This window comes from Colossoma macropomum, unplaced genomic scaffold (assembly GCF_904425465.1).
Source record: "Colossoma macropomum unplaced genomic scaffold, Colossoma_macropomum, whole genome shotgun sequence".
In the NCBI taxonomy this organism is placed as follows: Eukaryota; Metazoa; Chordata; class Actinopteri; order Characiformes; family Serrasalmidae; genus Colossoma; species Colossoma macropomum.
The window spans coordinates 14,296,031-14,308,986 of record NW_023494802.1 but is presented as its reverse complement, the minus strand read 5'-3'; the positions used below and the strand labels follow the sequence as shown (position 1 = coordinate 14,308,986).

The 12,956-nt window shown below is 41.5% G+C and overlaps 2 protein-coding genes and 1 non-coding gene across 3 annotated transcripts in view; 2 read left to right on the top strand and 1 right to left on the bottom strand.

The window, feature by feature from the left end:
* The window catches only part of pard6b (par-6 partitioning defective 6 homolog beta (C. elegans)), a 32,000-nt gene extending 29,036 nt beyond the window's left edge, over positions 1 to 2,964 (bottom strand). Inside the window, exons 1-2 of the mRNA XM_036590839.1 lie at positions 2,611 to 2,964; positions 693 to 915 (exon numbers count right to left, since the gene is read on the bottom strand). Of these exons, the coding sequence (XP_036446732.1) occupies positions 693 to 915; positions 2,611 to 2,673 (286 nt within the window). The 5' untranslated portion in view covers positions 2,674 to 2,964. The remainder of the gene's footprint in view (positions 1 to 692; positions 916 to 2,610) is intronic.
* A 2,396-nt stretch (positions 2,965 to 5,360) lies between these two features.
* Positions 5,361 to 9,692, top strand: fkbpl (FKBP prolyl isomerase like). The gene is made up of 3 exons (XM_036592322.1): positions 5,361 to 5,466; positions 7,236 to 7,635; positions 8,675 to 9,692. The coding sequence occupies exons 2-3, from the start codon at positions 7,252 to 7,254 to the stop codon at positions 9,410 to 9,412; spliced, it is 1,122 nt and encodes a 373-aa protein (XP_036448215.1). The 5' UTR covers positions 5,361 to 5,466; positions 7,236 to 7,251; the 3' UTR covers positions 9,413 to 9,692.
* Positions 9,693 to 11,545: 1,853 nt separating this feature from the next.
* trnan-guu lies at positions 11,546 to 11,619 on the top strand. The gene has a single exon. It is a non-coding gene; the product is annotated as a tRNA-Asn (tRNA).
* The last annotated feature ends 1,337 nt before the right edge of the window (positions 11,620 to 12,956 follow it).

Genomic DNA, 12,956 nt, shown 5'->3' with positions numbered 1-12,956 from the left:
GGAAATCAAACTCCTTTAAACAGGAGCCATAAAACGCAATTTCTGCCTGTTCTGACGACAGGCTTCTTCAACAACATTGATGAAAAATATTTTTTTTTTATATGTTTTTTATTGCGACAGTCATATTTGATTTTTTTGAAAAAGCTGCAGTTGTGCTGTCCGGTTTATCTTGGCACAGCTGTCTTTGTGGAGAGATGTGAATTGTTTTCACAGCAGGGGGTTCTCATCCAACCTCTTTTACCCCTCATTGCTTGCTAACAGCTCAACAGGTGAGTCACAACATTTCACACAAAGAGAGCCAACAGTGTCCTAGTAGATCTGATAAGAGCTACAACAAAAACATTTTATATGTTTACAGTAACGGAAAATATCTGAAGTGATTTCTACCTGCGGAAGGTTGAAAGGCTAACGTTAGGTCAGACTCTGAACAAACAGTTTTAATAACGTACTGTGTGCTACAGTTTCTCATTCCGTTGAATGGGGTTTTTGTTAACGTACTGTAAAGCTTGTCCAATCTAGCAATGAGTGCTTAAAACAAACATATTTGTGAGCGAAATATAGCTTGAGTTCATGGAAAAGCAACAGCGTCATGGTGTATTTGCCCTTAAAAGAGTCCAACATAACTGAAATGAGTGAAGTTCCACATCTCGGCTTTACCCACATGCTCGCAGGGAGCCCTACACAACCCTCACCTTTCCTCTGCAGAAAGAGGCGTAGCAACGGTGCTGCTGTTGAAATAGCTTTGTGGTAGTTATCATCGTTGTTGATTGGCAGCAGGTCTCCATGGATATCAGCATAGCCCACCAGCAGGTCTACATTGGGGATTCGGTGAACATGCTGCAGCAGCCCGTAGAACTCGTCAAAGCGGCCCGGCTTGGAGCGGTCCAGAGAGAAGCGCCTGAATTCTGCCCCAAACTGACAACACAGAGCACAGGCATACATCAGTATACAGTACAGAGACACAGATGTACATCAGTACCTAAGATTCCACATACAAGATAGGACGGGTGATGATGATGATGTATGTTTATAAATTATAGGGGATGGAGTACATCATGCATGTCCCTTAATGTCCCTGGATCACCACACGAAGTGAACATACTACCAAACAAATTACTAGACAACAGGCAGAACCAGTAAACATGTAGTAAACAAAGTCTTGCTTATGGACTTTGGTCCATTAAATCTCTTGCGTATGGTGCAATCATCTGATTTAAGGCGATTCAGACGCTTTTCTCAACCTAACCTGTGCTGAATACAGTCAGAATGGGGGCAGAAAAAAGACAGAGCTAAAGATAGACTGCAGGCCTTGAAAGGTTCAAAGAAACCTTACATCAACCTTAAAATAGGGCTTAGAGAAGCTTACAAAGAAACCTTGGAGAAGTCTTTGAATAAAAACTCACAGATATCCAACACAAACTCACACTCTTGGCAAAAAAAGGATTCTACACAGCACCAAGAAGGGTTCTATGAGTTGTCACGATAGCAGAAGGCTTTTCGATACTGTGAGGGCGAGAGCTCGAAACCATACAAAAGAACTAATCACTAACAGGGAAACGTAGATTAGAAATTAGTTCGAACAATAGCTGTTGTTCCAAACTAACTGTCTTCAATAGGGGACTTACAGAGAGTTCAAATGACTCACAGACTGAAATAAAGGTCTGAGATAAGGCTTAACAACTGAACGACTGAAAATTTGATGGCAAACGAACAGTGATTCATTACTGGCTTCTACCCTGTTATTTTCCTCTGTGATAAATCTTTGTCATAATGAACAAGAACGAAAGGCAGCTGTAAGTCTGGACGTTTCATTAAGCGTATAAAGTCATCCTGTGAAACTGAGGCTGTAGTTAGACCATGTCTTGTGCACTCCTGCGTCCATTCAGCTCTGAGGGAGTAAACACAGCACATACAGTCCACACAGTCTGTGCGCTACAGGTGAGCTCAGACCGCAGGGCGACGAGTCAACAGCCGATTAAACAACATTGACTTTCTCTGTAGTTAAAATAGCCCCAGGTGTATGATGTAAAGGTATTTTTTTTAAAGGGAAGTCATCCCTGTACATCACAGAGTAACAGGATAAGTTAGTTACACGAGGCTGAAGCTGGCTTCTTATTCGAATTTTCCAGTCCACCTTAAATGGCGCAGCGGACTGCTTCACTGTTTAAGGTGGACCGGAGAATTCGAACGAGAAACTGGCGAATAAGCTTCGGCTTCGTCTCACATTTTACACGCCGTCTGCGCCTGCTTTAAGACTTCTTAATCGAAAAAAAACAAAGAAGGGACGTCTGTCAGGATTCACAACAAGTCGTCGTAAAAACACACTAATATAAACTTCATTAACTTGTCCTTTTTAACACTCTCGGTTTTCCACAACAACTCTTTAACCCGACGAGGTCTGTCTGCTAGCCGTGCTAGGAGAATCTAGGCGCAGCGGACGGTGTGAAAACAGTTTTCCTAGTTTTCCTGAAGGTAACCCGGACAGACAGGCACACACTGGGTGAGAAAAAAGGGCTAATCGCGGCTACACTCCGCCGATGAAGCACGAAGACTAACGTTAATCCGCCCGCCGCTGTCGGTAAGAAGTAAATTAGCTTTGCTGCTGCGCACCTTGCTCTTCACCTCCACGGCGCTCAGAGTCCGGCTGCTCGGCACTCGGTGGTTTTTGTTCATCTTTCGCTAACTGCGCCCCGCCACAGCCACACACTTGCCCTCCTCCTCCCGGGGGCTGCTGCACTCATCCGCCTCGAACTCGCTCTCCCCGACGCTCTTCTTCCCTCGCTCCAGGTAAAACGGGTACAACGTGAGCGTCCGGCGACTCCTCCGCGTCTCCGTGTGCACTTACTCTCCGACTCGTACAGCGGCGACGACGGCTGTCAACAGAATCTGTTGTAAAACTCTGCCGCCCCCCGTCCTGTCCTGTCCTGTCCTGCCCTGCCTCGCCTCACACGCTCTGCCACATAGCCGCTGCTCTACTGTACTGCCTGTGACGCTGCGCGCACCCAGGAAACAGCTCGAGCCTCGTCCCCGCGAAGCGCGCCCCCGCTGGCGACTTCTCTCCTTTAGTCTCAGTCTCTTTCTCTCTCTCGCGCGCGCGCGCGCTTCTTAGTTACTCATTAACAAGAAACTTAAACCGAATAAATACCTTTATGTAACGCGTCATGTTCGTTCACACTGCTGTTCATGTGACTTAAAATATCTCAGGACATAAAGGTTCTTTAGTCTAACGGAAAAGCGATGGAACACATTTAACTAGTGTACCTGGCAAAACGCATTAAAATCAATCTACAAAACAAACGAAGGCGAGCCCGTTGTTGTAGTAAATGTCAATCAATCATCGCCAGTTTTGGTTATCACACTTTGAATTCCTAAACATTCACTCTGAGAGAAAACCTTAACCTGCATCCTAGTTAAAGTACTAGTTAGGAGAACTTTGTTAAAGTACATGCTGTTTAATGGCGCTGCTAAGGTACATCTTTTATTTATGTCTTTTATTTATGGTAATTTGTTCACACTACCGGTCAGCAGTTTTAAATCACCATTCACAAGTTTCAAAATTACTGTTTATAATATTACATATCAAGTCAATTCAAGTCAGGCTTTATTGTCATTTCATATGTCATTTAAATACAAAACAGAACACAGGCAGTACATGGTACTGAGAGTATGTGGAGTTGCATATACACATACACACACACACACACACACACACACATATATATATTCATACATATATATATATATATATACTACAGAAGCCAAACACATTGAATGAACATTGATATATATGGAATGAACTTAAACTGATGATGTTCATTCCATATATATCAATGTTCATTCCATATATATCAATGTTCATTAAATATTTCCTGTTTGGCTTGCCATAATATACATATATATATATAATATACAAAACCAGTTTTGCATGCATGTATAAAACAATTTACGTGATGCAAATATTCCATAAGAAGAGCTGTAGAGCTGTAGATTATTCCACAATGATTGAAAACTTATAATAAGTATTATATTATAATATACACCGATCAGGCATGACATTATGACCACCTCCTTGTTTCTACGCTCATTGTCCATTTTATCAGCTCCACTTACTATATAAGTGCACCTTGTAGTTCTACAGTCCATCTGTTTCTCTGCATACTTTGTTAGCCCCCTTTTACCCTGTTCTTCAGTGGCCAGGACCCCCATGGACCCTCAAGAGCAGGTACTATTTGTGTGGTGGATCATTCTTAGTACTGCAGTAACACTGACATGGTGGTGGTGTGTTAGTGTGTGTTGTGCTGGTATGAGTGGATCAGACACAGCAGTGCTGCTGGAGTTTTTAAACACCTCAGTGTCACTGCGGGACTGAGAATAGTCCACCAACCAAGAATATCCAGCCAACAGCGTCCTGTGAGCAGCGTCCTGTGACCACTGATGAAGGACTAGAGGATGACCAACACAAACTGTGCGGCAGCAGATGAGCTATCGTCTCTGACTTTACATCTACAAGGTAGACTGACAAGGTTGGGGTGTCTAATAGAGTGGACAGTGAGTGGACACAGTGGTTAAAAACTCCAGCAGCACTGCTGTGTCTGATCCGCTCGTACCAGCACAACACACACTAACACACCACCACCACGTCAGTGTTTCTGCAGTGCTGAGAATGATCCACCACCCAAATAGTACCTGCTCTGTGATTTTTGTCATTTTTCAGTTTTTGACATAATTTGAAAACACATGTTGCCCTTTATATTGTGTGTAAATTTCATGAAGAATGGACCAAAAGAAACGTCCCAAAATTACTTGGAAAAAAGTCTGGTTCCACTGACTTACATTAAAAGTAAAGTAGGTTTTTTTCCTTCTTCTGTAAAGTTACCATATCAACAGTGACATAATATTATATTATACACAACAAATAAGTAAAATATTTTTAGATTTTTTCCCCCAAATGCACTTCAGCTTACCTTTTGGTGTACTGATTAGTTTCTATTAAATAACAATAGTTATACAACAAGTGATTTCAAACTTTTGATCGGTACTGTGACTACATTTCATTATTTTCTCTTAGTGAAGGGCTGCACTTTGAACTTTTTGTTCACTTTTTTTATTGATGTAGTAATTTCCTTTTTTTATTTGCTGTGATTTATTTTCTATTTTGTAATTTAACTGTAAAAACCTCTCCAGCATGTAACCTATGAGTGAAAATATTTTGATCTTCCAACAAAAGCTATACCAGAGTTATACGGGTTATACAAGCAATTTTGTACAAGCGCGCCATCGTGTGACACAACTCAGCGGCGCAGGCGCAGTAGCGTCCTCCCGCCCCAGACCTGCAGGGGGGAGCGGAGAGCCGCGTGAGGAGAAGCGCTCCGTCTCCGCCTGGACACCGCGAGGGAAGAGAGACCCAACAACATGCCGAGTCGGCTTACAAGAGCCTAGCTGCACCAGTTCATCAGCCGTCAGTAGGTAATGGAAAACATCACTCTCTAATCCGTCACGCTCAGAAATGCGTCTTCGGTGTGGAGACACGCTTTTAGCGCTGAAACCGTGAATGAATGCTGAAAGTAAATATATTGCCTGGTCATCCTGGAACTCAGCCAGCTGTCTGGGCGTGCAGGGCAGTTCAGTCAATCTAACCTAAACAGGTCAAACAACATACAGAACAGCTCCTCTGGATTTATTACTGCGATAGTCTCCTAACTGGACTTCCAAAAAAGACAAGCAGCTTCAGTTGATTCAAAATGCAGCTGTCAGAGTCTCACTGGGAGTAAGGAAGGGAACACATCGCGCCTATCCTTGGCTTCTTGGTTACCAGTCTGTTACAGAATAGTTTAAGGTACTATTAATGATCTAAATGGTGTAGGACCAGCGTATTTATCTTGTATGCCGCAGCAAAATGAGCCGAACAGAACTCTCAGATCATTAGGAACTGGTCAGCAGTCAGTCCTGCCGAAGGAGAAGGCTAAACATGGAGAAGCAGTGTTTAGCTACTGTGCTGCTCTTAAATGAAACCACTTGACAGAGAGCATAATAAGAGCCCCAACACTGGACACCTTTAAATCCAGACTTAAAACGTCCCTGTTTGAGCAGCTTTCAGAGCTTTCAGCTCAGTTTAAAACACTGTTAGTTCTGCTGCACTTCTATCCTATAACTGCACTTTATTATCCTTACTATTTTTTTTATGTGATTTTTTAATGTAATGTTTAATTTCTTTGTTAAATCTGTTGTCTAAATATTTTATCATATTTTTCATGTCTTTTAATTTCTATTTACCTACGGTTTTTTTATTTTAATTTGAATTGTCTTTGTATTTTTTTTTATTTGTAAAGCACTTTGAATGACTGCAGTGTATGAAAGGTGCTATCTACATAAACTTGCCTTGTCTTTGTAAAGTCTGTATTGTGTATCTACAGGTACATTTCACTTCCTTCACTATTGGAACAGTGACAGTTGCTGAACCTGGGTCCAAACCCACATACTAATATACTAAATAGTGTGTTAAAACTTATACGCCTCCATTAAGAGTCCATTTATTAGTTTAGAATGTTTAGTATAGTAGTAGTAGCAGTAGCAGCTAGTTACCTGTGTTCTTAAAGGGGCACTATGACCAAAATTAAAAAAATAACCAGCGATACATACATCTGTTTTTGCTGTCCACTCACTAGCTGGCTAACACAGAATGAAGCCAGACAGCTAACGTTACTGCTGGAAGGCTGAATATCAAGACTGTATTCATCAGCCTCCACATCAGTACATTTCTTGATCAACCTGGAGGGATTCCCAGTGGTTGTATGACATAGTTGCTTGATGAATTATCAGTATTGTAGTGAGAGAACATAGATGGAAGAAAAACCAAAAAGCAAACAAAATCTTAAATTCTGTTAAGCTGATGAAGACGAGGGACACAGTGCTGCGCTACAGAATACTACATAACCTGAAAACTAACAGGTTGTAGGTTGAGATGCCCTGCGAATCCATGAATTTTCTTTGGTCCATATGTTCTCTGAGCATGCCTGAACAAAAATTTAAACCATACAGCCAAAAAGTGAGTTTTTATCACTTTAATTCATATTAAATTCATTATTATGATCACATAGGAATGCTGATTTTTAACAAAACAATAGAAAATCCTAATTTGATTGTTAATAAAAGTATGTACCTGTAATCAAAAAATCCTGAGCCATTTTTCTTAAATGTGTGATGAAGCTGTTGCTCTGTTGTTCTTTTTCCTCCAGTTTTATAAAGTTGTCTATGGCCACGGAAACAGGCAAAGAAAGTGAGTTCACCCTTGAAGCTCCATGGATATCAGTGAGCCCTGCTGGTCTGTGGGAGGTGCAAAGGAGATGGACAGAAGAGAGAAAAAAGGGAGACGACACTCCTCTATTGGGCTCGGTATGCAAAATCAGAGTGAGCCTCAAGAATCACACAGAGCAGAACACCCAAACCCAGAACCCAAACGAGCCTGAGCCAGCAGTTGGTGATGATTCTGACATACCGGTCACTCAGCATCCCCGCTCTCAAGATTCAGTGCTGCAGGTTCCTCTGGACAGATGGGTCCTGTTGCGCATGGGAGAAGGGCAGTGTGACATTGTGGAGAGCTGCCTGGAGGGAATGAGGGCTGGAGAGAGCTGTGAGGTAAGGACAAACATAACATGCAAGACCTAGGCAAAGAACAGTGAACATGTAGCAGACTAGAGTCAAAATACAGTTTGTCTAGATTATTGCCTACCTTTTTATTCTCTCCTTGTTGTATGTGCATGGGAAAATTAATTGCCTGTTCAGTTGATAGCTATTTTCTTGACACTTAAAGTGAATCAAAGCAGGGCTCTCATATGTTTCCACACTTGAAAACCGCTTGTAGAGAATTTTTATTAATGTTTGAGTATTATGTGCACATGCAAGCAGGAGAGAAGGCTGGTTCTCTTGGAACCTGCAGAATGCATTGAAATGACCATTTAAATATCAGAATCTGAATTTTAACTTGTTTTCTTCATCACTGAAAACAAAAGCTTTTATGTGATGCAGGCATACCTCTAACGCAGCCATGAATGAAAGATTTCTGTAGTCACTGTTCACTCCAGCATCTTTAAATTCCTTTTGTTTTTGGTTTTCAGCTGTCTGTGTTCGTGGATTTATACTTTATGTTTAGAATTATAGCCAGCACATTTGTCTCAGTGAGAAATATCAGAAATTAACATACTAGTGTGAGTAGTGCTCTCTGTAATTACAAATAGGGCTGGGCAGTATGAAAATATTTATTGTTATTGGGACACATTTTGTCAAATTATTGCACAATACAGTTTTCTAAGCATACTGTGGATGTTGTCAGTACTTAAAGAACATCTACCAGCTGCATGTTTCATGACAGAGAACAATTAATCCTGTTTAATTGGATTCGGTGCAGCGTAGTATGTGAACTGTTGAGTTAAAATCATAGTGTTTGACTGTATCTTATAAAAACAGCACTGTTTTTTCTGTTCCAGCTTATCAAACATAGGAAACATTAGAGATTGCATATAGTGCATTGTGAAAATATCTTCATGTATTGTAAAGTTATATTTTTGCCATATTGCCCACCCCAATTACAAATGTGATGCAACACTCTTATATTTTAAAATATGATTGAAAATGCTCATTCTGGTTCTGCAGTTGTTTCCTTTGCTTTTAACTGCAGTTCACCGTAAGAGCCTATCGAGGTGATTCCAAACTAGTGTCCAGTGATGGCACCCAGTCAGAGAAAACAGAAGAAGAGGGTCAGTGTTTCTCTCTGCACCTCCACTCCTTCACCCCTGGACAGGAGTCCTGGCAGATGACCCCTGCAGAGAAATGGGCCTGGGTGCAGTCTCATAAGCAGAGGGGCAGTCAACGGTTTGGGAAGGGGGACATCTGGGGGGCAGCACAGTCCTACTGTTGTGCTGTGAAACTTATCATCTCTCTAAAAGGACATACCAGAGGAAAAGAAGAGGACCAGAAAGAAGTAGACAAAGGTGAGGACCCCGATAAAGAAACTGATTTGACAACACAAGATGATAAAGGAAAAGAAGATGGAGAGAAAGAAGTGAAAGCCACCCAAAGCTGTCTCATCCCAACTGAGGAGGAATATAGAACTATGAAAACTGAACTCCACTCCAATCTCTCCCTGTGCCAGCTCAAGCTAGGCCAGCCAGCAAAGGCCAGAGCCAGCAGCACCAAAGCCACTGCGCTGGACCCAACGAGCGTTAAGGCCTGGTACCGCCTTGGCCAAGCCTGCATGCAGCTGGGAGACTTTGGGGAAGCCCGTCAAGCCTTCAGCAAGGTTTTGCAGCTGCAGCCGGATTCTGCCTCAGCCCGTACTGCGTTGAAACAAGTGAACGCGAAAGCTAAAGAACTCGACAGTAAGCTTGGTCAAAGGCTAAGCAAAATGTTCAGCTAAGAATAGTATGCACTTAAGGGACTTAATGAATATGAATATATGTGCCTAATGGACATAAATCAAAATCTCATACTTTACAACATACATACATAAATATGGTAGTACACTGTACATGAGGAAAAGTAATGAAAACTAATGCATTACAGCATCCCAAGGAATTCTGTATTTGGAACACCTTTTCTTCCAGGAGTTTAGAGTTTTAATGGGAAATGTACGATAAATGTTCTCTACATAGCGGATGTACGCTGCTAAAATAAAGTTCTGCAGGAATGTTGGTGGATTTGGATGTATGCTGCTAGTTTATATTTACAATCACACTCCTAATAGTGTTTGTGTTGTGTATTAAACAATTAAATGTTTCAAAAAAGGTGGGATTCAGTTATTCACAAGGCATTTAAAGTTAATGATATACAGTTGTCCTCATACCATAATAAGAATTAAAGCAGTACAGTAGGGGTGCTCTGATCTTATTATGTACAGAATTGAAATGTATCATAATACAACTGAACTGGAATATTTGTAATATTATTACATAATTTAAAAAAGGTCCTGAAAGACATTCAATAAATACTTGATTTACAACCCCATTTCCAAAAAAGTTTGGATGCTGTGCAAAATGTAAAAAATAATACCAAAAAATTGTTTAATCAGAACATTTAAACCATAAATATCACTGAAAATAATACAAAGACAACAAATGTTGAAACTGAGAAATTTTAGTTTTTTTAAAAATATTTGCCCATTTTGAATTTGATGCCAACAACACATTTCAAAAAAGTTGGGACGGGGGCATGTTTACCACTGTGTTTCATCTCCTCTTTTAACAACAAGCTGTAAGCGTTTGGAAACGGAGAAACACTGCTGTAGTTTTGAAAGTGAAATGTTTCACATTTTTGCTTAACATAGGATTTCAGCTGCTCAACAGTTTGGGGTCTCCTTTGTCGTATTTGTCATTTTAATTAATGCGGCAAATGTTTTCAGTGGTGACAGGTCTGGACTGCAGGCAGGCCAGTTTAGCATCCAGACTCTTTTAATATGGAGCAGTGCTGCTGTAATATGTGCAGAATGTGGTTTGACATTGTCTTGCTGAAATAATCAAGGCCTTCCCTGAAAAAGACGTTGTCTGGATGGCAGCATATGTTGCCAAAACATGTATATATCACTCAGCATTAATGGTGCCTTCAGAGATATTCACATCACCCATGTCATGTGCACTAATGCACCCCTGTACCATCATGAATACTGACTTTTGAACTGTCCACTGATGAGCCGAGGGGTCTTTAGCCTGGAGGACACAGTGTCCATGATTTCCAAAAAGAATTTCAAATTTTGATTTGTCGGACCACAGAACACTTTTCCACTTCCCCTCAGTCCATTTTAAATGAGCTCAGGCCCAGAGAAGGTGGCAGCATTTCTGGATCCTGTTTATATATGCGTTCTTCTTTGCATTTTAGAGTTTTAATTAGCATTTGTGGATGCAGCGCTGAACTGTTTTCATAGACAGTGTTTTTCAGAACTTTTTCTGAGCCCATGCAGTGATTTCCACTACAAAATCATGTCTGTTTTTAATGCAGTGCTGCCTGAGGGCCCAAAGATCATGGCCAGCAAATACTGTTTTTTGGCTTTGTCCTTTGCATACAGAGATTTCTCACATTTTTCACAGCGTTCCAACTTTTTTGGAAATGCGGTAGTATATAAAAATCTTTTTAGTAGTGGCCCTAACCTCAACTCAATTTAAACAGGCTGTCTGAAATATTGAACTGCAGATGCTGACAAATCCGTATTTCATCCAGAAATGTGTCGGCCTAGAAAAGTGATTGCTTTGTCCAACACTGTCAGAATAATAATCATGTTAATAGCTTGTTCATATCCGTAGACTGGTGTCGGTCGTTCTTTCGCCAGTAGAGGGTGCCAGAGGCTCGTCAATGACCTCAGTCGTGATTTGTACTGAGCTCCAAAAAGGTGATGAAAAGGCAAAGAAAAAATCAAACAATACGGCCGTTTTATAATCCCAATAAACCTTTACGACCTTCACAACGACCAGATATACACATTTAATTATAAGGGTCTGTTTTCAGACCTGAAACGATCGGTGCCATGTCCAAAACAGACATCCTCCAGCCTGGGTGCCAAGTCTCTGTGGCGCAATCGGTTAGCGCGTTCGGCTGTTAACCGAAAGGTTGGTGGTTCGAGCCCACCCAGGGACGGTCCACTTTTCGTTTTCTTCAGTTATTTTCGTTGTCTTTAGGTGGGAAGCACCTCATGAACGTTTTAACTGACTAACACCCACTTTTAGCAAGCTGAAGATTCACCACAAGGGAGCGCTGTTAGTAGCTCAAGCAGCTAACGTTTAATAATTGTGTGTGTGTGTGTGTGTGTGTGTGTGTGTGTGTGTTCATTCTGGCTAAGCAATCCATTCGTTTAGCTGAAGATGCTTTGAAGCAAAATAATCTGACGGTCACAAATAACACCATAATTATGAGACACTACGTCACAATTAAGGGAAACGTTCTAATTATTATGACTTACTAAATGGTTCTGGATTCTGATTTTCTCCTGGTTGCACCAGCAGGTCTTACCCAGACTCTCTTAACTGACACAGCAAGTTAACTGTAAGTAGCAAGTAGCTTCGTCGACCCACATCCAAAATATTTCAGCGTAAAGCTCTGCCGCACCGGGCTGTGTTGCAAGAAACGCAGATTTCAACTTAATGTGCGGCTGCCTGCAAACCCAGTTAGCAATATTTGTCCAGCCCACTTGTGGGCCACATCTTTGGTGTGTTCTGGCCCGATGTATGGCTGGGTCTTCGGCCCATTTCTGGCCCACACACTGTAGAGTGAATAGAACTAAAGGATATGGCTTAAATTTGGCCCCAATCTGGTCCAACTACATTGTTGGTCCACAACATTCACGGCAGAATTGTCTCATGAATGTAGACACGAGGCAAAATCATATGAAGCTGTCCAGGATCTGGCCCTATTCTGGCCCACATGCCTAGCATTTACCCGGTAGTCAACCAACAGTCACATAGGAAAGCCAGAATTGGCCCAAAACCGTCTGCTATCTGGGTTGCGTCTAGCCAATTGGGCAAAAGTAGATTGGCTCGTCAGACGTGCGACACACACGAAAAACCCCTTTTAATCATGGAGAAGCTAATTACGTCAGTTTCTGCATTTCCATATTAAATGATTCACCTCTTTCAATTTATAAAGACACCCTGGAATGCTGCATGGCAGAAAGTTGCAAAGTGTGTTGGCGTCTCGGTGAGTTTAAATGTGTACCTTATGTTCTTTTTGTACAGAAGCGCCCACATCGTACCAGGAGACTCATTTTTAGAAAGGACTGTTTCACCCATAACGCCAGCCCAGGCGCAGTGAAGCCAGATTTACATAGTGAAACTTTCAAGTCGGCCTAACTTCAGTCACTTGAAACTAGATTTTACTTGATCTGCATTATGTAAAGCGCCATGAAACTCACTTGCAACTCGGCTTTAGTGGTTGCAATCGCCTCAACTTCTGGAATCAGGTTAAATGAAACAGCCAAT